General features: G+C 47.6%; 10 protein-coding genes across 10 annotated transcripts; 4 read left to right on the forward strand and 6 right to left on the reverse strand.

Annotated features, from left to right (window-relative positions):
- Positions 1-2,029: 2,029 nt before the first annotated feature.
- Positions 2,030-3,909, reverse strand: BP5553_00980 (putative 2-methylcitrate dehydratase; the record flags this gene model as incomplete). The annotated part of the gene is made up of 4 exons (XM_032009603.1): positions 2,030-2,070; positions 2,147-2,746; positions 2,792-3,569; positions 3,646-3,909. The coding sequence occupies 4 exons, from the start codon at positions 3,907-3,909 to the stop codon at positions 2,030-2,032; spliced, it is 1,683 nt and encodes a 560-aa protein (XP_031873657.1).
- Positions 3,910-4,975: 1,066 nt separating this feature from the next.
- On the reverse strand, positions 4,976-5,919 carry BP5553_00981 (putative Neurogenic locus notch like protein 2; the record flags this gene model as incomplete). Its single annotated transcript, XM_032009604.1, has 2 exons — positions 4,976-5,754; positions 5,817-5,919. 2 exons carry the CDS (start codon positions 5,917-5,919, stop codon positions 4,976-4,978), a joined length of 882 nt encoding a protein of 293 aa, XP_031873658.1.
- A 1,038-nt stretch (positions 5,920-6,957) lies between these two features.
- Positions 6,958-9,049, forward strand: BP5553_00982 (Flavin-binding monooxygenase-like protein; the record flags this gene model as incomplete). The annotated part of the gene is made up of 7 exons (XM_032009605.1): positions 6,958-7,139; positions 7,206-7,325; positions 7,379-7,671; positions 7,718-8,143; positions 8,190-8,669; positions 8,720-8,837; positions 8,896-9,049. The coding sequence occupies 7 exons, from the start codon at positions 6,958-6,960 to the stop codon at positions 9,047-9,049; spliced, it is 1,773 nt and encodes a 590-aa protein (XP_031873659.1).
- Positions 9,050-9,967: 918 nt separating this feature from the next.
- Positions 9,968-11,209, forward strand: BP5553_00983 (putative endo-beta-1,4-glucanase B; the record flags this gene model as incomplete). Its single annotated transcript, XM_032009606.1, has 4 exons — positions 9,968-10,152; positions 10,229-10,272; positions 10,339-10,720; positions 10,816-11,209. The coding sequence occupies 4 exons, from the start codon at positions 9,968-9,970 to the stop codon at positions 11,207-11,209; spliced, it is 1,005 nt and encodes a 334-aa protein (XP_031873660.1).
- Positions 11,210-11,907: 698 nt separating this feature from the next.
- On the reverse strand, positions 11,908-12,879 carry BP5553_00984 (uncharacterized protein; the record flags this gene model as incomplete). The annotated part of the gene is made up of 2 exons (XM_032009607.1): positions 11,908-12,699; positions 12,757-12,879. The coding sequence occupies 2 exons, from the start codon at positions 12,877-12,879 to the stop codon at positions 11,908-11,910; spliced, it is 915 nt and encodes a 304-aa protein (XP_031873661.1).
- Positions 12,880-14,491: 1,612 nt separating this feature from the next.
- On the forward strand, positions 14,492-16,365 carry BP5553_00985 (uncharacterized protein; the record flags this gene model as incomplete). Its single annotated transcript, XM_032009608.1, has 2 exons — positions 14,492-15,592; positions 15,655-16,365. The coding sequence occupies 2 exons, from the start codon at positions 14,492-14,494 to the stop codon at positions 16,363-16,365; spliced, it is 1,812 nt and encodes a 603-aa protein (XP_031873662.1).
- A 758-nt stretch (positions 16,366-17,123) lies between these two features.
- BP5553_00986 (putative hydrolase related to dienelactone hydrolase) lies at positions 17,124-18,155 on the forward strand (the record flags this gene model as incomplete). The annotated part of the gene is made up of 4 exons (XM_032009609.1): positions 17,124-17,229; positions 17,295-17,466; positions 17,587-17,737; positions 17,826-18,155. 4 exons carry the CDS (start codon positions 17,124-17,126, stop codon positions 18,153-18,155), a joined length of 759 nt encoding a protein of 252 aa, XP_031873663.1.
- Positions 18,156-18,589: 434 nt separating this feature from the next.
- Positions 18,590-18,989, reverse strand: BP5553_00987 (uncharacterized protein; the record flags this gene model as incomplete). Its single annotated transcript, XM_032009610.1, has 2 exons — positions 18,590-18,820; positions 18,891-18,989. 2 exons carry the CDS (start codon positions 18,987-18,989, stop codon positions 18,590-18,592), a joined length of 330 nt encoding a protein of 109 aa, XP_031873664.1.
- Positions 18,990-19,820: 831 nt separating this feature from the next.
- On the reverse strand, positions 19,821-20,410 carry BP5553_00988 (Uncharacterized protein; the record flags this gene model as incomplete). Its single annotated transcript, XM_032009611.1, has 2 exons — positions 19,821-19,958; positions 20,021-20,410. 2 exons carry the CDS (start codon positions 20,408-20,410, stop codon positions 19,821-19,823), a joined length of 528 nt encoding a protein of 175 aa, XP_031873665.1.
- A 1,084-nt stretch (positions 20,411-21,494) lies between these two features.
- On the reverse strand, positions 21,495-22,223 carry BP5553_00989 (uncharacterized protein; the record flags this gene model as incomplete). The annotated part of the gene is made up of 1 exon (XM_032009612.1): positions 21,495-22,223. One exon carries the CDS (start codon positions 22,221-22,223, stop codon positions 21,495-21,497), a length of 729 nt encoding a protein of 242 aa, XP_031873666.1.
- Positions 22,224-22,351: the final 128 nt, after the last annotated feature.

Here is a 22,351-nt window from a genome sequence, read left to right on the forward strand (position 1 = left end):
TCCGACGGAGATTTCATAGAAATGCCCCATTTGCGGATGAGAGCAAGGGAACAAGGGCCCAATGAGTCCAAGATAACCGCTTCAAGAAACTTGAGTTGGCCGCCAGCTCATCGGTGCAACTAACATAAGAATGAGAGATCTAGCGTACCTAGGTAGCTCCCAAAATACACGAGGCATGGTTACCTAGATAACTAACTAACGCGAGGCCACGCGCCGTAGTTTGATCTCGCTCTAGCCTAGCTGAACACAATTATGAAAATGAGGTATTAGACCCATAAGGGTAATCGATTTGGGGTTGATAGTCTCCATCGTTTCCGTATATGTCCAAACCTATTTATATAGCGCGAAAAGAGAAGATTTTGTAAGCACTCACATTCTCCTGGATGTGCCTAAAGCCGGCTGCGGTCCCCGAAGCTAGACTTAGCCAGGAACACTCCAATCAATTCATTCAACGGATAGTCGTGTCGGATTGTGTCAAGACTGCATTTGAGTTTTCGTACAGACACAGTGTCGTATCTGACGAGCGTAGAATATACTCGAAGAACAAGCATGGTCATCTCGGAGCAAGAGCGTACGGACCAGCTTGCTATGACAGCATCACTTCCGGTCGATTGGGCGGTATAAACGCTGGCACCGCATTTTCATCGTGTGCTTCTTAATTAGGCACGAGCCCCGCTTGGTAGACACTAGGATTCAATTCATCCAGGATCCATTTTTCTACCTCGACGGTTTATTTCGTACCAGCTCCGGGTATAATCGATTAAGCTTTGTAGAGATGCTCGCTTCCGAATAAAGTATCCGCGGTAGAATCTTGGTACTCATATGGATGGATGGACCATCTTCCGCCGGAAACCGCCAGCTAGGTTCGCCGTTACCATGGCGTTTTGGGCATAGGTCAACGATACTCGAGTAAAGAGATCAACTGCATCGGTCAAGCCTTTTGGACGCCAAGTAAGGTTTGCGCGATGGTCGTATGAGTGTTGGATACTACCTCGGTTAGGGCCTTACTCAATGGAAATGATACCGCCCGTTTCGGGGGGGTGGGAGTGTTTCCAGGTTCGCTTCATGGATGTCAGGCTTCGACCTTGAACCCGAGATTGCAGAATGAGCAGACGCGCTGCTAGTTGAAGTTAAAGATATGAGCTTGTAACTGTAGAGCAGTGTGTGCCTAGTGCGTCGGTAGCTCAAGCTGGCAAATGCTGATCACATGATCATATTCTTAGAACTTCTCTGACCTGAATTGGGAGGTGGCGCCTTCGACTCGGCCGTGCCGTGCCCCGTGTCTATTATCGCAACTTCGATCAGACGCTTATAGTGTCTTACATGGCGCAACAACATGGCATTCAGTTGAAGTCGCAGACTCGCATGACAAGAGTCGCTTGTATTTCCTGTTATTATTCGATCCGTAGCCTAGCTTGGGTAGAATATGATTCTTCTTTATATTTAATTGACAAGTCATACTGCTGTTTTCTAGGGAAGCTGTCGTGCGAGACCGAGTTTTCTGTTCTTCGCCGAAGCGCACGCTATTATCTGCATGTATTCCAAACCACACTCTCGAACTCCGCCCTCAATTAACCCCTGACAATAAGAATCGAAAAGATAAACACGGTCTCGGAATAGGCCAAACTAACGTGTTAACTGTCGCGAATGCGCTTGTAAGGGGTGGAAACAGTCCTAATTTCAGCTATTTTGTATCCTACGGATCTGAGGCGTAAAGATGGGAGTCAGAGGGCATTCAAGGCAGGCAGCATGTGGGACTGGATTAGGCCGACGGGTTTGTGTATGAGGCATTGGCGTTAGATGAGTTCGTTTTCACGATTGTGAAGGGGGAAATGTTGTAAGTGTAGAGCCGAAGAAGATGAGAAGAGTAGAGGGGTGTATGCCTTGGACGAGATGCCCTCTTGAAAGGGAAACAGTTAGGCGACGTACACTTATAAATTAGTCAAGTATCAGTAGTAGATATATATATTCATTGAATAAAACGGAGGTACGGGCAGTGGCTGGTTGGGTTTATCACCGACCTAACCACTTAGGGTGACTTCCCAATGCCTCTCTCGGTGACCATCCTAACTATATGATTTTCTTTTTATTTGGTATCGGACCGTTGGAGGAAGCCTTGCCAATCCAGCGAACTACACGAACTTACTATCCTTGCTAACATACAAGTCGACATACTCATCAATGGCCATATCTCCCAGCCTCTTCGGGTCATTTCCAAGATCAACCAACTCCTTGACCTTAGCCTCGCTATAATGAGGTCCAAGATGCCTCTTATATTTAGCGAGAATCTCGGGCTTCGCTTCCTCACGTCTCAGCTTGTGACCGAGTGGGGCATCGACAACAACTTCTTCCAAAACTGTACCATCATTGAGCGTAACAGTCAACGCGTTGGGAATCGTGCGCAGATTCTCATTGTGATAATCGAGCGTGAATTGTGGATCCTCTACACATGCTATCTTTTGGCGGAGGGATTCGACAAGCGGGGAGGTGGCAGCCTCTCCTCCGTCAGTGTAATCGGTTGCTTCAAGACGGCCAAATACCAACATGACGGCGGTCATGTATTGGATGCAGTGGTCACGGTCGGCGAAGTTGTCCATGGGCTTGAACTGTTTGTCGATGATACGGATGCAGGCTTCGTGGGTGCGGCATGTGACTCCCTTGATATCTTCCGCAGACTTGCCCATTTCGACAAGTTTGCTACGGATCCGCTTTGCGGCCTCAATGGCGGTTTGGGAATGGAATTCGGCTATAAATCGTTAGAAATATTAAGAAAAGGCACGGAATGACTTACCTGGGTACGAAACCTTGAACAGGACATTCTCCATCACATAGCTACCGTAAGGTCTCTGGAATTCGAACTTCTTTCCCTTGAATAAAACGTCATAGAACCCCCAAACAGGTGCAGAGAGCACAGTGGGAACGCCAGGCTCGCCCTTCATGACCTTCAAAACAAGGTTCACGGCGCGTTGGCAAGCATCACCAGCAGCCCACGACTTTCTCGACATGGTGTTGGGAGAATGTCTATAAGTTCTTAAGCTCTGGCCATCAACCCAAGCTTGTGAGACGGCATCTGCAGTTTGCTTCTCAGAAAGCCCAAGCATCTTCGAGACGACAGCGGCGCTGGCAACCTTGACTAGCACAACATGATCCAAACCGACCTTGTTAAAGGAGTTTAAGAGTGCCAGGCAGCCTTGGATCTCGTGTGCCTTAATCATAGCCTCTAGCACATCCTTGACTGTGACAATCTTCCCGTTTCCGAGGTTGCCCCCGGCACGGTTTGTCCGGGAGACCCAATCCGCCACAGCTAAGATGGCACCAAGGTTGTCTGAGGGGTGACCCCATTCTGCGGCCAGCCAGCAGTCATTATAATCGAGCCATCTGACCATAGCACCGATGTTAAAAGCGCCATTCACGGGATCAAGCTGGAAGGGTGTGCCAGGAACTTTCGAGCCGTTGGGGACGACGGTTCCCTCGACAATTGGTCCCAAGAGTTTCGTGCATTCCTTGAACCGGAGACCTTCAAGGCCGCAGCCAAGAGTATCGAGGAATACAAAGCGTGCCGTATCAAACTGCAGGCGGTGAGAATCAGCAATTGTCATTCCGGTCTAGAGTGAGGGGGGTTATCACAGCAAGCTCGGAGTTTACAGGCGTATTGTGCACATAGCTCGCAATATCCTTAATCTCAGAGTCATATTCCCGCGCTTGAGGTGGCGGAGGAGCCCCAGACTGCAGTGGTGACATGGTGGAGAACTGCTTGAAAGCTGCTATTTGTGTTGTGCGTGGTGAAGCTCGGGATGTGGTGGTGAGAGGGGCAACAGGCCGAAGCGCTCGCGATTGAAGACCAGCGGGGAAAGGCACTCGTAGGTTTTTGTTTGCTACACTGCGAACACTACGGTTGAGCGCCGACATAATTATGATTGAGAATTTCGAGCTCAATTGTCAATGCTAATTAGAAAACCCCCAAAGAGAGAAGTCAATTGAAGTTAGCAACAAGGTTTTATTTATCTGGACCTAGGAGCTATTCTTGTTGGCGTCACTGCCTCGGCTACCGCCGGGAGGGCGCTAATCACGTGAGCTGGAATACAAAGCCGTAATCGGAATCCGTCATCGGGATCCGTCATCGGATATAATAACCTAGGTAGTGTAGTGAGTGCTCCATGACGACCTTGGCTATACTACGTAGAAAGTTGTAGTTTAGTGGTGGTTAATAAAAGACTTAACTCGCTATACATAGTACTTAGTAAAGCATTTCCGTTTATACGAACGATAAATTTAACCAAGATTCTCCCAACCTTGATTGGGTGATATGTTTAGTGGTCTATTGTTATACTTCCAATATCAACAACTAGCCGACAATCCTGACGGAGCTGCTTCTTGCCTTGGGGGATGTGACGAATTTTGAACTATGATGGGCGAGTTCAAGGAATATGTAGCAGAACAGGAGGCGGCTGCCAACAACAATACATCATCTGAAAGCCTCCCGTTTAGGAACAAGCGCAACGCCGATAAGATATCCGCGCTACATCTACATAGCTAATTGTGAAGCTAAATTGGGTATAGCTTTAGGTAGTCTCTAACCTCAGTAGTGGCTTGACGTCGAGGCCAAGTGAGGAATAAGACCCCAAATTGAAAACGTAGTGATTTTGCCAGAGCTAAGCAAATTTCCATTTCCGTAATAATCTTGAGGCATCCGCCGGTGCAAGGGGACGCAAGCCGAGACTAAAGGAATCCTTACCTTTCGTTCATCTTGTGCGATATTCAAGAGCAAGAAAGGGAAATCTGAAGTCCGAGTGTAAACAAAGAATGTGGTATAGTCATAGAGAGATTATCTGCCACTGACCTTAACCAAATTCTAATTGTCAATTTGTGCGACTATTCCGTCGCAACGAAATTCTAATGCATCCATTTTGGTAAACCCGTAAACCCCCAACGCCCCCCAAGTATCCGTTATGATATCCCAATGTTCTAATGTGGCTTATTCTTCCTCGCTTTCGCTGCTGCTTTCGTCAGCGCCGTGGCCCTCTGTCTCCTTCAACGCCTGTTCCAATTCCGCTTCCAAATCCAACTCAATATCCTCATCACTGAGACCTCCACCGTTATTCGCAGGACTTGGTAATTTAAGATGATCCACATCCTGGTTTCGCTCCGCTTCGTATTCCTCGCCGTCAGCATCGCTATCCTCTTCACTAACTTCCTCGCTGGCTTCTCGTTGAACTACAGGCGTTGATTTGTATTGGTATTGTTGGGAACTAGGTCCACCATCCGGATATTCGATGGTGAGGCCATCATCTGATTCCTCCTCTTCGGGAGTGGGTTCTCGGGGTGGAGGTTTGGGCTTCGTGGCTTTCTCGACCTTCTTGCGTTTTGCTGGGTCGTTCTTTGTTACCGCTACTGGGGCACTTTTCGCTGCCTTCGAAGGTTTTCGCCTAGGAGGCTGTGCCGTGGCTGCAGCCTTTGCCCTGGGTGTTTCCAATTGTTGGTATTGCGATCGCAGCATAGATTCGTCTTCAGCCCACGGTGCGCTAACAAGGTTCATGTTGAACGTCGAGTCGACACGGTGCAGCACAAAATGCTTCTTGAGAGGATCGAAGATAAGAACATATTGCCCATCGGCGGACGCTCGTGCGCCATGGTAGGAGTATTTGTCGGAGTTGTCTGCGAAAGAGAGGTCGTAGCTGGCGGGGTCGGATTCCGAGGGCTCGAGATGCATCGAGCTTGGAGATGAATCGGACGTGGGGTCAGGTTTGTGATTATCTGGAGGGAACTTTAGCCATTGAAAATGCCAGGCTCGAGAGGATTGGTTTCCGGTTGCGTACACCTGATGCCCGTGTAGACTTCCTTGGAGGTCTTTCCTAACAAAGCATCACTTAAGACGATCGGGTATTTGCCCGGCTTGTCGATATCCATTGAAGCCGCCATGTTTATCGAGTAACGGGGCTGCCGGAGCAGTGTGTGAGCACTGGTAGATTTAGATCTTAGTTTGGGTTTGGGTTGAAGTTGGATGGCGGGGACGAAAAGAATCAGCAACGGTGAGGCTGAAGATGGAGGTCAACTTGTTAACAAGGCTTAGTATACATGTACGAAGCACGATGTAATGCCGTAGTAGTGCTGGTGTTGGTGCTGGTGCTGAGTCTTGGGGGTTGGGGGTTGGGGTGTGTTGGGTGCTGGCTTTTGGACATGGGCATTGGCGCTGGCATTATTGGCATTGGCAGCATGGGCATTTCTCCACAAAGAGGCTCGCTCATGGCGGGTAGCAGACGGGCCTGGACCGACCCCGGATTTCGGGAGGCTGCCCCATAGCAACACGATGCAAATCCCTGACAAGCCTCACACCTCCCCAGAAATGGGAACGTCAACCTATATATATACCTTTCAACCTTTCATACCTATGTAGAGTTCCAACGTAACTTCGAGGTTTCCAACGCACTCACCAAATTCTTCCCTTTGCGGCTGCTTACCGTTTGTGTACTTCCAAATTTCCAGTTCTGAGTCGAGCCTTTCGTAGGTTTTACACTGCGCTCCCTGCTTCCTCGCTCTTCGCAAACGCATTGTTTTATCTATAGACCAGACTAAGTGTCCTAAGCCACCTTCGCAGATAGCACAAAGCTACAGTTTAATCATTAACCCATGATTAGCTATACCTGGCGTTCAAGTGGAAGACTCAGGAAGAGTCGGTTTCCCCGCAACAGTTGAATAATCATCCGTCCGCTTATCGTCGTTCCAGCAAAACGCTGCCAATCTAAGCTCGAGCTAAAGTGGGTATCCCCGCTCTGATGTGAGACATAAATGGAAGTACCGAGGTTTGCCTTGTCGAGTGACACAAAAGACACCCAGGTCGCGTTACATTTACAATCAACCTTTAGCTCTTCTGCTTCAACCCTCCTTTCATTTGCTTCAACTCCATTACGCTTTGTGACTTCTTCTATCTAACGAATTTTGCGTCCACGGATTGGGGAAATGGCACCGGAAGCATTGCAGATGCCCTTTTCTATGTCCGAGATTGCTAATGAGCAAGATGGGTACCGTATCCCGGATATCACATTCCGTGATCCAAAGAACCGGAAACTTAGGGTATTGACCATCGGCGCTGGAGTATCGGGTATTATGATGGCATATAACATTCAGAAACAGTGTGAGAAGTAAGACTTGTCCTGCTTTTTAGTCCATTATTTGTTGCTATAGAATATTACTGATGTCATTCATAGTGTCGAACATAAGGTATATGAAAAGAATGAAGATATTGGTGGCACTTGGCTTGAAAATAGATATCCTGGAGCAGCTTGCGATGTCCCGTCGCACTGCTACACCTTCAATTTCGCCTTGAAGTAGGTATTCATCAACCGACTCTACAACTGGTATCTAACTACCCACACCACAGTCCTGATTGGCCAAAGTATGCTAGTGGTTCCGAGGATATCTGGAAGTACCTGGATAAAGTATGCGAAGTCTTCGACCTACGAAAGTATATGACCTTTAACACCAAGGTAATCGGCTGTTATTGGGCTGAAGAAGCCGGCGAATGGACTGTGAAGCTCCGCCAAACAATTCCAGGCGGAACCACCCGGGAATTTGAAGAGAAATGTGACTTGCTTTTACATGGAGTTGGACTCCTTAACAGCTATAAGTTCCCAGACATCGAGAATTTAGAAAGATTTAAAGGAAAGGTTATCCGTAAGTTCTGGAGGCCCGTAAGTTAAGGCGCGGCTAATATTATCAGATACTGCGCATTGGCCGAAGGATTATCAAAAAGAACAATGGAAGGACGAGTCTATCGCCATAATTGGCTCTGGCGCATCTGCCATCCAAACTTTACCAAACATGCAGCCATATGTCAAGCATATTGATACTTACATTCGTACTCCTATCTGGTTTATTTCCCTTGCGGATAATAATGGGGATGTTAAGGAGTATACCGAGGAACAGCGCCATGAATTCAAGACCGACGTGAAGGCTCTAGTGAAGCATGCAAAGTATACAGAAGAGCAAATAAATGGGTTATGGGATCTCTTTTTCACCGAAAGCGAGACTCAAAAAGGGGCGCAAATGACGTTCGGAAGTAGGATGGCGGAATTCATCAAAGACAAGCGACTTCTTGAGGGTCTCACGCCTAAATTCGGTATTGGCTGTCGAAGAGTCACCCCGGGTAAGTATCGCCGAAGCTCTTTTATATAGTTTACTGACTCACAAAGGCGACCCGTACATGAGAGCGATCCAGAAGCCCAATGTTGATGTCCATTTTGCTGCTGTGGATAAAGTCACCGAGGGTACTGTTATTGATACCAATGGCAACGAGAAAAAGGTCGACACCATAATCTGTGCAACCGGTTTTGATGTATCCTACAAACCTCACTTCCCCATCGTCGGCCAGAACGGAGTTGATCTGGCTGAAAAATGGAGCGTGTGTCCGGAGGGATATCTTGGACTGGCCATTCCTGACATTCCCAATTTCATAACATTCATTGGCCCGACATGGCCAGTCGAGAATGGATCGGTAATGGGTCCCTTACAATACGTTGCACAATATGCTATTAAGGTCATCAAGAAGATGCAAAATGAATTCATCAAGTCGATAGCACCAAAGCAAGGCATAACGGACCTGTTCAACGCCCACACGCAGGAATTCATGAAGTTGACTGTCTGGTCCACCGATTGTCGCGCATGGTACAAAAGTATATACGTTCGACTCCTTTATGATTTATGGAGGCTGATTTAGATGCAGACAATGAGACCGGCCGCGTCAATGCAGTCTTTCCCGGCAGTTCGCTACATTACTGCCAACTTATCGAGGAGCCTAGGTACGAAGATTACAACATCACATACCAAAACAGGCACAATCCGTAAGTCAATGCAACCTGGATGAGCTGCTTGCTGACCTCACATGCTAATAACCTCTAGCTGGGCATATCTCGGACTTGGATTCACAAAAGCAAACCGTACAATGGGGAAGGAAGCTGATCTCAGCCCTTACTTGAGTGAGGAAGCTATCGATCCTAAATGGATGGCAGAGGTGATAAAGAAAGGTGTTCCAGTCGCTGACCGGGAGACGTGAAGTCGTTTACGGAAGAACTCTGCTCGAGCATTTTTAAGCACTTTAGAGTGTGAATATACCGATACACCGCAGCACTGAGCAGATAACTGAGTGATTTGCCTGACAGGCCCGCCATGCCGTTATTTCGGTCGATTCATTATCCCCAGATCTATACCCCACAGTTGCAGGGATAGTGTACGTATTCGCAACGGAATGATATCCTCCGCGTCTGCAATTATGTCGGACGAGATTGCTTCAAAAATTGCCGGAACTGTTTGATAAAAGGCACGCCCACTAAGGTAGAGAGGGGTTGTTTTTATTTCACTTGGCCATTGATGTTGTGCAAGTTTCGAGGTCTCATGAATTTTCCGAAAGCAAGCCCACACTTTCTATTGGTGCAGCTTGCAATTTATTCCAAGGAGTACAAGTACATAGGGCCTCGGATATCGGACTCTTAGTTCCGTAGCTTCCTCCTGAAAAATTCAACATCCTCCATGCAAGTTCTACTTCCATATCGACTGTTTCGGGTGAGGGAAGACGCTCAGAACAAGCCGCCACCGCGCTTCCATACAAGCCACCCTGCAGTCAACTAACTACCCCACCCTTCTATCAACTCAATTCCATACAGCGATAGCAGGTGCGAGTCGTGCTCCAAGGGTACACTAACCCACAATCACAAGGTCTCGGAAGAGCCCCAATCGACCAATATCCACAATACTTTCCCGCTACCGGAGTGCCATTCCGGAGAATAGGTATACCTTTGTTATATTACTTGATATTACTATTCCTTGCCTAAGCTAGGGTGTAACTTCATTCTAAATTTTATGAGTACATATAAAGAGGGGCGAGTGCCCCCAACTACATCCTTTGTTCGCCCATCCAAACTGCTATAATTTTCTCTCACAGGTAGAACGGAGGGATTTCCTGCTATCATCTATCATGCACTTGGGCAATTTGATTCTCGTTGCTAGCACGGCTGTGCTTGCCGTTGCAGCGCCTAATGTTGAGAAGAAGAAGAGAGGCCCAAAGAAGTTCCAATGGTTCGGCGTCAATGAGTCTGGAGCCGAGTTTGGGAATAAAGCCATCCCAGGACAATTGAACAAGGATTACGTATGGCCACCAAGGTATGGGATACTTCTTTGCCCAATCCAACCCAGACAACCGTAGGTGATTATGATGGAGGCTAATTCGAGGAATCAGCTCAACTATCGACACCCTCGTTAACAAAGGCCTCAATGCCTTCAGTACGTTCTTTGTTCACATCACCCATGTCTCTATTCCCAATTTGGCCCATCTAACATAGTCCTCAGGAGTCCCCATAATGATGGAGCGCATTATACCCAGCAAGATGACAGGCGGTACGAACGCAACTTATGAGCAAGGAATGACCACTTATATCAACTACATCACATCCAAAGGCGCCTATGCTGTCCTCGACCCTCACAACTTTGGGCGGTACTACGATGCAGTTATAAGTGACTATGCCGGCTTCCAAGCTTTCTGGAAAACACTTGCTACCATCTACAAGGATAATAGCAAAGTCATCTTCGACTGCAACAACGAACCACATGATATGGGCTCCGCTAGCGTGCCGCAACTCATGCAGGCCTGTATTGATGGTGTTCGTTCTGCTGGTGCAACGAGCCAGTATATTTTCGTTGAGGGAACGAGTTGGAGTGGAGCTTGGACTTGGTTCGTTTTCTCCTCTCTTTGCCTTTGCCCTTCCCATTCATATTCATACGCATTCCGGCAGAGAGAGTTCAATCCTAATTTTGGAAATGAAACAGGGTCTCGGCAGGTAACGGTAACCTAGCCTCCCTCACAGACCCGGAAGATAAGATCGTTTACGAAATGCATCAATATCTTGACACCGATGGCTCCGGAACATCCGCCAACTGCGTCTCCGCGACTATCGGCTCTGAGCGTCTGCAAGCTGCTACCGCCTGGCTGAAATCCAATGGCAAGAAGGCCATCCTTGGCGAATTTGCCGGCGGTGCCAATACACAGTGTAATGACGCCGTTAAGGATTTGTTAACTTATATGACAAGCAATAGTGATGTGTGGCTTGGTGCACTTTGGTGGGGTGGTGGTCCATGGTGGGGAAACTATATTTATAACATGGAACCGCCTAGTGGGACCGCATATACGTCAACGTTACCGTTGATGTTGCAGATTGTTTAGGGTTATTGAATGATGAAGTACGTATAAAGGGGGTATATTGCTGTATATAGGGGGTTGTTTTATTGCTGGATGGAGTGAAGGACAGGGAGTATCTCAAGGGAACCGAAGGGAGTTGAAACAATGCATCCATTTTCTTTGTACATAGTTTACTCGGAAAAAGTAGTGTGGCTACTTCCGTCCTGCTGCACTCTTCACTTGACGGTTAACGGTTTGTTTGAAGTAAACCAGGTGGATAGGGTCATGTGGCTTGGACTATAACAAGGAATTCGAAAACCGGAAGCAATTCTGCGATTCTACGATTCTTATGGTGAAGACTAACCCGAGCATAGAACCTGGCTAATTGAAGAGTCTGACCGCAGAAGATGGATACTTTCTAGAATAACATGACTGTGAAATTGAACATCGCGATAATGAAAAACAAAAGAGCTATTGCGAACTGCTATATGGTGATGGCGAGTCGGCAGGCCTATTTGTTTTTGAGGGAAGCCAGCGGCAACTTGATTATCATCCAATGATAAACGAACCTCTATAGGCTATTTATAGTCTCGCAGTTGTCTTGAGTTTATCTCCCAATATTTTCTTGCCAAATCATTGAGTCAATGCGATGGAAATACTTCCCTGCTGTAAAGTATATTATAACATGCCACCTAGTTTAGATAACCCATCTATCCATCTAATTCCACCATGATTTCAAGCCATCAAAGACTCGTATTTGATATGCCGAACTCACCGAGACACTTTACTGGCCCCTCATCAGTCCAAATCTTGAATAACTCCTGGCTTGAGACGGTGGGCTGCCCCATCATTGCTGTTGCATTCGCCATGATTCCTTTGTAGTTGCCTTTCCGTCGAGGAATCACTATTATCCACTCCTTTGTGAGAAGCACATTATGAGCACATGTAGCATGTTCGGCAATGCCGAGCATCGTTCGATACTGTCGTAGTAGATTCGAGTAGGTAGCAAATACAGCTTCGCTATCCATTGGCTGTCCCTTTCGTAAAGGATAGAAGTAGTGCAGGAAATAAACATACGGCACCTGAATTTGCCGATCTCTAACATCAGGAAAGAAGCGGAAGGCCTCTGCATCCGGATTTATGGCTTCAGGTTTGGGCAGGATCTGCATATGTTTATGCTTCCTACTACATCCCGACTGTTCAGCGCAGTTATACATAGCATAATAAGTCTCTGTCGTTACATTGAGGAATTCCCACACAGCTTTGATATCATGAAGATCCAAAGGCTCGTCCTGCAGACGATATGAGTCGCACGTGAGAAGGAGATATTGAGGCCGGAAAACAGGGTATATATTCAACGCAAGAATGTGAGTGCCATTGATTATTCCGAGTATTTGGTCTGGGTGGCTTCTGTATATGTCGCTGCCTGGGCCGAGCTTTTCAGGTTCGCCGTCATCAAGGTGCGAGTGTGATGCGACGGAGTCGTTGACTGTCAGAGGCTTTTGGGAGGAAGTTGGATAGATACGGAATTCGAGCTATAATATATCCTCGTAAGAGGTGATGTCTGAGGGACGATAGGCTAGGTAGCTTACCGGGAAGTTTCTGTCAACAATAGGAATCACGGTTGATGGCCCGTACTTGATGATCCCTATTTTCGCCAATTTATCGAACCTGCCATGGATATTTTCATCGCTAACATCGATTCCGACTCCCATCCTCATACCGCTACGGTGAGAATCCTATTAGTAGCGTGGGAGTCTGTGACTTGTGGGAGTTAGTGGACTGCAAATTACATGTAATGATGCAAGTCCAGGTTGGGGGCAAAAGTGGGAGAAACGAGTTAAAAATGCGGTGAAGGGCTCCTCGGGAAGCATGCTTTACGAGTACTTCGAGTAAAGTTATCAGCGCCTCGCATTCCACCAAATAGTAATATCAAAATGTTACTTTATTTCAGCAATTATAAATACACGATCTAGTGATAAGTTGATAGTTAAATATATCTACAATAATTTGCTCTTGTATCTCTATCATCCGATTCATCCGATTCATCCTGTCACCTGGAATATTAATTGAATATAGCATCACATAAGATATATATTTATTTGTCTGCTTTGATGCGCAAAAAATTAAAAACTGTCGCCACTACGTCCTAGATGTTAGCCTAGAGCTGCTTCTCGCTTCTCCCCTTGGACTTATAAGTATGTGGCTAGTCTCATACCAAGATATCTCCTCCTTTTATCAATCGGAAAATCGTAACTCGCTCTGCGCCCATCACTAACTATTATATTCGACCAAATAGCAATAGTATACCACATCCAAAACCTCCCATTTTTAAAGATAACTCGCTAACAGCTGATCTGATGTAATATTGCAAAGGATATAAATACAGGGCGCTCAAGTACTAACCAAGATATACAAGCTATGTACAAAGACAACTTATAAGGCTGTGAAGTTTCACGGGATTCTTTGTGCCTATCTATACCTAGGTACATCTCCATTTGACGGAGAGACTTTCTAGTACAAGCAGTCACTGGTCATCATGCCAATTTTTACCCAGTATTTGCCCCGGTTGATCCGACGTTAATCCGGGGGCGTAGGGTGACATATTTAACGTAGAAAATATTGTTAACTAATAGATTTTACAGCCAAATGAAGAAGGAAATGTTCTCTTAGTGACTTATGCCATCCATATGAAGTGAAGTCCGGTGCAGGATGTGTACTCTGATCATCGTTCCAATTATCGTTTCCTTGTTACTGGGCCCGTCGTACCCAGGAGGTGAATATCAGAACTTCCCAGCATATTGCCAATATGTGATTTAACACTATATATAATTGTTTTGACTAGTGGAATAATCTATGGCGCGACCCATAAATGCTCATGCCAACAGGACAGAGTCTGGTGAAGGAATCTGGCCGTGGGAGGGTTCGCCCAGCAATTTGTTGGACTCGGGAGATGGTGGTCGGCATGGTCATGTGGCCGTGGGCTCTCCTTCAGAAAGGGAACACGATAGAGTGAATACATGGGAACAAAGGAACTGATATGGTTAGAGCACTGCCTCATGGTACTTCCAAGGGGAAAAGTGACACCGGCGCTGGATATGAAGGTCTCGGTAGCCAATTGGCACACCTAGGAGGAGATAGGTCTCTTAGATAGACTTCGTAGTTCCTATCCACTACATTCACCTCGAAGACCGCCTAAGGGAAAGGGTCTCCCATTTCCAACTCTACTCAGACTCTCAACTTTCAACCCTCAAACTGCGACGGCCATGGAACTTGGCACAGCATGAACACACGGAAAGAGTAATTAAAGATCCGAATAAAAACAACATGTTGCAGCGGCCGCGACTCAAGCCATTCTCAACCACGCCAGCTGCCGCCATGCTTGCCTCAATCACTGCGTCCCCGCTGTTGATGCAGCACGGCCGTTCGACGTTCGAAGGAAGCAAGGTAATCCATTTTAATAACGAGCTTGGACTGGGATTGGGAATCAATTTTTATGACGCGGAGGGGAATCTCAAGTCGACCCCCATATTGAAGAGTAAAGGTGAAGGACAGGGTGAAGGTGAAGGTGAACAGGAAGATGCGGTTGGGGTTGATGTTGGAAGCGGAAGCGGGAGCGGGAGCTCCCTGAACAGCACGGCCACAGCAGAGGCGCAGCACCCGCAGGAGGCGGCGTCGTCGTCCCCTCGAGCCACCGACGCAGATGCAGGCACAAACACCAGTCAACACAACATCTCCCTTATCGACGACCTGCTCCGAGAGACCTACCGTGCACAGGCCGAGACCTTTGTTCGTTGTGGCCGAAGCGCATCTACCTCTACTTCAGTTCGATCGTTTTTACAAACACTCTCTGGCGGTTCCACTTCATCTCACGGTAAATCGCCGCTCCTTGCTCCGGAGACTTTGCTGTCCATCTTTCCGTTAAAACGGCCTGCACCCAAACCAAACGTTGTCGCCATCGAGCGAAGTAAGCCACTTGTGCTAGTCCCGCAGCAGTTCTCAGTTGGCGAGAGTTGTTCTATCAGAACTCCCAGCGGCCGGGTAGTTGTTCAGTCATACAGCATCAGAAGTGGTCTGAGTCCATCTCGAGCTGTGCCCAACTCCCCCTTCCCCTACACCATCTACGGCCACAGGTTCTTCTCGGTTCCAACAAACGCCTCTCCCACCATCGTCGACGAAGACTCCCAAAAGGACCTTGGCGTGGACCTAATCAATCGAGGTCCATTCTATTTCACCCCACAAGAGCGCCGAGCCATTCAGGAACTTGTGCTCTCGAACCCACAAAGCTGTAACAAGCATCGAAATTGCACCGATTGTCAAGAGGTCCAATATTCCTACTTGGAAAACATAGCCATGCCTACTTCTATCCCGCCTGACGATCGTCAAAAGATCATCAACAGCAACCGTGCTCTACGTAATATCAAGAATGTAAGTAGCAGCAGACCCTCACGTATACATCAAGGTCTTCGTGTCTAACATAGTATGTCTAGGAGCTAGAGAATCTTGCCGAGAATGGCGCGATCAGTGATGAGGCCTACGATACGATTATGAACGCTCTTCCGGCCGAATCCCCACTCAACGGGCCTGCTGCTCGAGCACATGCCGCGCCTTCAGCTTCCGCTACTCCCGCTCCTCCCACCAACGCTTTCTCCAATGTGAAAGGTAATAACGACCCTCCACCACCTGCATATACTTCGCCATCCACACCATCTCTTCCGAGTCGTGGCCCATCATCCAAGCCCGAGATTTCTCGCGCTACAGCCCTCTACCGCTATGCTGAGCCGGGGGACTGCGGTTTCGAAGTGGGTGATGAGATTGCAGTGTATGAACACATGAATGCAGACTGGTGGCATGGCAAAAACATCCGCACCGGGCAAGAGGGTGTGTTCCCGGTCAATTACGTTCAGGTTAAAAGACCAGACCCCGCTGGTAGTGGCTCTTATGGTTCATATGGTAATGAGAAAGCAAATGCATATCCGGGTGGGTATCAACAGCAACAGCAACAGGGTCCGCCACCGCCGGGTCCAAGCAATCCATACAACAGTGCTGTTCCCCCGATGCAAATTGCCGAGGAACCTACCGAGAATAAACCAGGAAAGGGACAGGAAATGGGGAAGAAGTTTGGAAAGAAGCTGGGTAATGCGGCTATTTTCGGTGCGGGTGCTACTATTGGAGGGAACCTTGTGAACAGCATTTTCTAATTCCTTGTCGTGTCTAACAGCCCATGGCATGTTCCCTCATTTCCAGCGTTTTAGGGCCAGGAGTTCATCAGCATGAAATTCCCTCCTAGAAGAGGATGTTTGCAGTTATTTGATTATTGATCATGAGGAACCTCCTGTCGGAATCGACTCCCTTCAATCAAGGCTTTGCCAATGAAAAGAGTTTCGAGAATAAAAGTAACATAAACCCCCAAGGTGCCAGTGTAATCACAAAACATAACGATTTTGATACCTACCTAGGGAGACTACTACGCTAAAACGAGGCTCTTCTGCCATGCGTTTCTCTGGTGTTTGGGTAGGCTTGGCGGCGAGTTCGCTGGACTAGGCGAGGAGGTAAGTGTTAACCGCCAGGCCCAGATAGAAACAGAATTATCCGCGTAAGAGCCTCTATAACGATTATTCTCTGTATAGTCATATTTAAGACGATAATTACCCTTGGATGGCTCCGGCTTTAGCACAAAGTCGTCGTTTCATTATGAACGTCATTCCATCCTCACGGCTGGTGCCCCGCATTATTGCGGAGCATAAATTTCCAGGGTACTGTAACCCCACCAGCCACGTCAATACCCGGGAGCTCCAATCCGTTCAGTCGCAACATCATCATCAATAATCATTCCATGCCTGTACAAATACTCCGCGCAACGACCCTTCCTCTGCTCCAACGCTCAATTCGCGACTCTCTTCCGATTTCAAGACAATTCTCACCTAGAGCTATCACAAGGAATAAACGCCCTTACTCAATGGCTCAACATGGCCACAGCGCTGCTTGTTGCAGTATCCCGCCCGTGGTGTCGAAGGGCTACAAGGAGAAGGGGAAATACGAGACAGTTGGGGGGCTAAAGACTTGTAAGAGTTTATTCCATCATTCCTTCAGCCGTCCCTGGTCATGGCTAATAAACATATTCATACAGATGTGACTGGCCCCTCTGATGCTTCTGTCGCCCTCCTCTTTATCTACGATATTTTTGGCTATTTCCCGCAGGCACTCCAAGGTGCCGATATTTTGGCTACGCCTGGGAAAGATCACCAGTATCAGGTCTTTATACCCGATTGGTTTGAGGGCAATGCCGCGGATATTTCTTGGTGCGTTATCACGTATTCTTTACTATACTTTGGGAATAGCGAATTAATTGAATTAATCGATTCGTTTAATCCTATTTGCAAATGGAGCATGGAAAATATTAATAATGTTCTAACGTAAAGGTACCCACCGGACAACGAAGAAAAAGGAAAGAAGCTTGGCAACTTCTTCAAAACTACTGGTGCTCCTCCAAAAACGGCTGGGAGAATTTCTGGTTATTTGAAGGAAGCCGAAAAATTCAACCCCAACATCAAGACCTGGGGTATTGTAGGAGTATGTTTTGTCTGTTTCCTCGCTTCCTCTCAAAAACATGTCTGCTAGTAACACGACCAACCTCATTATTAACATGAATCACGTGCAGTTTTGCTGGGGCGGTAAAGTTGTCTCCCTCGTCACATCCACCGATTCTACACCCTTCAAAGCCGCCGCCGAGTGCCACCCCGCGATGGTTGACCCGTCTGATGCGATCAACATCAACATCCCACTCTGCTTTCTAGCCTCGCGAGACGAACCGGAAGCCGATGTCCAGAAGTTCGAGGCTAACCTTACGGGCGATAAGCACTTCGAAACATTTAAAGACCAGATTCATGGATGGATGGCTGCCAGGGGCGACTTAGAGGATGCTAAGGTGAAAGAGGAGTATGAGAGGGGATATAAGATTCTCCTGGCGTTCTTTGGGAAGTATTTGTGAGTACGCCATCTTGAAGACAGGGAAGTGGATGGAGGCGAGGTGAGTGGCTTGCAGTTTAATGGGAGTGGACTATATGCCTGCAATAGGGCTGATTGTTTATGATAATAGGCAGCCTATGATGAGCGCGAAGATTTGAGGTCGATAGCCCCAGTCTGTCGTGGTGCTATAAAATGCTTTTAGTCGCAGCCAAGTATCGAATAGTTGAGGTTCCCCTTTCACTTGGCGTGTACTTCATTCAACTAGCCTTTTCAACTTGGAATACATATATATCTATATATGTATCTATTGGCTCGAGTGATTTTCACTCCTGACTTTCATTGTCCATGCCTCGTCCCTTTCCCTTTCTACCTCATTCATTCTCACCCGAACCACGGCCGGATATTTCATGTTCTCCTGTGCCCAGTTTTCTATTGTTTCCATCCATACCATCGCCCTTACAACGAGCTAACAACAGTTGGCTCATAATAAACAGTCAATGGCGGACCCTCAAGTCCCAAAGGCTTCGCCTGCTCCTTCAACCACTTATGTGCCTCACAGTCCGTATCATAATACCGCATATCGTCCAGCGACTTGAACTCAAATGTAGTGGCTATTGTGTACCCTTGGGAGCGTTGGTCTTCGTGTGCCAAACCTGCTTGGAGGGAGATGATGTAGGGTTTCTTGTCCTGGTAAACACCGGGACCAATTAGATTCAAAAAATGAAGAGTTTGAGAAAGGAGACAGAAGGAATAATACCTTGGCAGCCGTTTTAGCAAGAGTTGGGTAGAGGTCCAGGAGCTTCTGCTGGTTCTCCTTCGACGGGACCTTGAACAGCGTTACACGGACGATTGCCATGGTTGCTGTTGTGGAAGAAATGCTTGGATACGTGCTTCTTTGTGTTGAAACAACAGATCCTGGAAGTACTCGACAACCTTCACGCAAATCAATTGAAGCTGGTGATAGGAAATAGGAAGTACCAAGGTCTCAAAATATACCTGAACTGGTTCCTTTTATCTACCAGGTAGTTTTGGCATATACTTGCCGCAGGAGCTCCCTTTTGTAATCCGAGTGCGGGGTGGCCCCGGGTCAGCTTTTGCGGGGTCCGAATATACTCCGGCCTTCTGAGCATTCAGCCCCACATACAAGAGTACGGAAGTGCCTTGCCCCCTTTTTGTTATTATCGGCTCGGAGGTCCGGTATTTGTGACGTATATAGAAGTAATAAATATGTAGTGGAACATGATAGCGGTTTAGGGGCGGTGCAGCAGATAAATCAATGTATAGCGCTAAAGCTCTTCTGAAAAACGGACCTTGAGCTTCATAAGCGTTCTATAAGTGCTACTTGTCCTACATAGTCTTGAAGAGTGGCGCTATAATTGCGGAATCCAACTATGTCCATGACTTACGGGCTGATTAAGACAAATGCCATACAGGTCTATTTTTATTCAATCATGGCCTGAAATGAAGTGAAGGATTTACTTTCCCACACCCGCCGTAGCTATGGTAGCAAATTTTCGCGGGAGACTTCACCAGAAGCCCGCCGCTTATATTGACGCATAAGAGAGATGCGAGGATATGAGATGTTCATACTGCGAGGAGAAAAGGCGCACTGCTGAGAAGGCGGAAGTAAAAGGTTGCTAGCATTGCAGTAGAGGGGACTTCCCAGAACTGGGGTATTTTCTTTCTGTCAAGTTCCCCGAGGCACTTCACTACAGAAGAACTCGGTTTTCTCAGCCTGACCAACAACGCCTATCAAACCGCGGGTCGCCTTGCCCAGTTCGACTATACATACATCCCTATATCCCATGTCCCCCTCTTTCTCTTCCTATATCAATACAAAGCAATGCCGCTTTTGACATAAACCCCCAGTGCCATGAAGGTACTCACAATCCATATCCCCGTCCTCCAGAAACTCGAGCGATTCCTCGTAACATTAATGTAAAGCAACGTATATACCACCCTCAACCCAAGATACGCCGCAGCAAATGTATTCACATCCCGAGTCGAAAGCTTCGCCAGATTGGCGGCCAAGATCGCTCCGACGAACAGAGGCAGGTTTTCCAACCCATTATTGTGGGCGGCTTCAGCGCGAGTGAAGCGGCCATATACTTCGGCGGGGGTGGATTTGCGCAACGTGTCGTCCCAGTTGGAAGACCGAGGATTGGTGTTGTCCCAGCGACCGTTATTAGCTTTTTTGATAAGGCCAATTGCGTAGGCGTGAGGCGCCATCGAGAGGACCCAGTAGGCGGGTATTGCGAAGATTGAGAGGTTCGGCATCTTGAGAATCTAGGTGTCGTCAAACTTGATGATCCTCGGGGCTGACGAGCCGACGTCGCGCGTTGCGTTGCGTTGCTTGGATGCGCAGCTAGAGGTCGAGAGTGAGAAAAAATATCTAGAACGGGGAGAACATTGATTGGGGTTATAGTTATATTGTTACTGCTACGTGTGTATGTATACAAGGTAGAAAATATAAGTGCAGGTGCCTTGGTGCCTGGGTACTGTACAGTACATGTACAGTACATACGTACCAGGCAGACAAACTCGGAGTTGCCGATAGGCTACGAGCAAAGCTCACCGGAGCGTTATTGAACTTTGAAGTTTGAACCTTGGAGTTAGGCCAGGCCAGGCCTCTGGGTCTTCCTTGGCTGACGCTCTGTTGTACTCGGGTGGCTGCACACGCATTGTACGAAGTACAGTCCCGAGGTAATAAGGTGCTAAGGTAAGGTACCCGCGAAGTAGCACTCCGTCCTTTGCACCAGGTACCACGAAGCAATACCAAACAATCATCACGCCAGACAGCCCTATGTTAATTGTCTCTCCTTCGTAAAGTCTCACACGAGGCAGCCCAGTAAGTCATCAGCTGATCTCGCGTACCTGTTCGTGCTATTCCTGTTCTGTTCGTCCCGTCTTACTATGCTTTAACCCTTAATCGTTATGGAGCACTTCAAACCTCCTGCCTACATTGCATCACCGATTCAAGCCACCTACCTGGCCCACCAGTTGGCTTTTCATTTTTTTTTACCTTCACCCTTTCCTTGCTCACTCGCCCCCAACACCATTCAATTTCACATGGTATCAATATCAAGCAGCGTGCCACTTCCACAAGCACTCATTGGTCCTGCACCTTTCTCCTAGGAAACCAACTCCAAAAGACGGCATCACCGGGTAAAGTCCGTCGCAAATTATTATCATATTGTAAGTGTATCCTGTGGTAAAGTTAACCACAGATGACAAGGCGCGCTTTGTGCGCCTTGTATACCTAGGTAGCTAAGATCCCCCCCTAGTTGTCACCATACAACGCTACCTACCAGTTTAAACAATGTTTTATCAGCATTTATGCTTCATATATCTCAAGGAACTTCTACTTAACCCGCCGATCATTGCTCTTGGACGGCTTCTCCTCCCATGGATGATAATTTTCCCCATTCACCCAGTTTACAATTCCCTCAAACTCCCCCTTGGAAAGCGAAAAGGCCTCGGTAGGAAGAAAGCGGTTAAATCTCTCATCTACCGCTTGATATTTCGTGGACATTATATGGTCGTCAATCGGCTCTCCAAGTGGCTCAGCTTGCGATGCTCGCCTTATTTTCTCTCGCCGAGCTAGCCATTCGTCGTACCCACCTATGTTTCGCCGGTGAACGCGTTCTTGTGATTCTGACGCGAGCCGATGCCTCCGGCAATATTCCTGGGGTGCGGAAGGAACTGAGCCACCCGGTTCATCGCGAGACTGTGCTCGGTTCCGAGAGCTAGCAGTTTCAAATCTGGAATGCCCTTCACGGTGGGATGGCCTTGATATAGGGGGTTGGAGTTGGCCTTTGGGAGCCGCGGATATACCCCTCGGATATATCTGTTGTCCATACTTGTCGGCGTTATCGATTTTAGGATCTTGACGCTCGAGTTCTGCTCTGCTGCTTAAATAGGCCTGCTGCTGACCATACTTTGTGTGGCCCCTGGCTTCTCTTCTATCGTGATAGACTCTTTCTCTCTCAATCTCTAAGGCCCTGTCGTCATCTTCATCTTCTTCGACTTCTATGTCAAGACACCTTTCACTAGCAGGCTCTCTTCGCTTTGAGAACCATCTCGATGACATTTTTGCACTGGTGGTACCCAGGAGGTGCTGGCCGTTATGCTTGTAGATGGAGCCTCAAAACTTATTGAGCTATCTAAGAAAAAGTTGGACCTAGCAACTTAGTAGAGGAAGAGGGCAAACTCAGAAAA

The sequence above is a fragment of the Venustampulla echinocandica genome, assembly GCF_003357145.1.
Source record: "Venustampulla echinocandica strain BP 5553 chromosome Unknown scaffold_0, whole genome shotgun sequence".
NCBI classification, from domain to species: Eukaryota; Fungi; Ascomycota; class Leotiomycetes; order Helotiales; family Pleuroascaceae; genus Venustampulla; species Venustampulla echinocandica.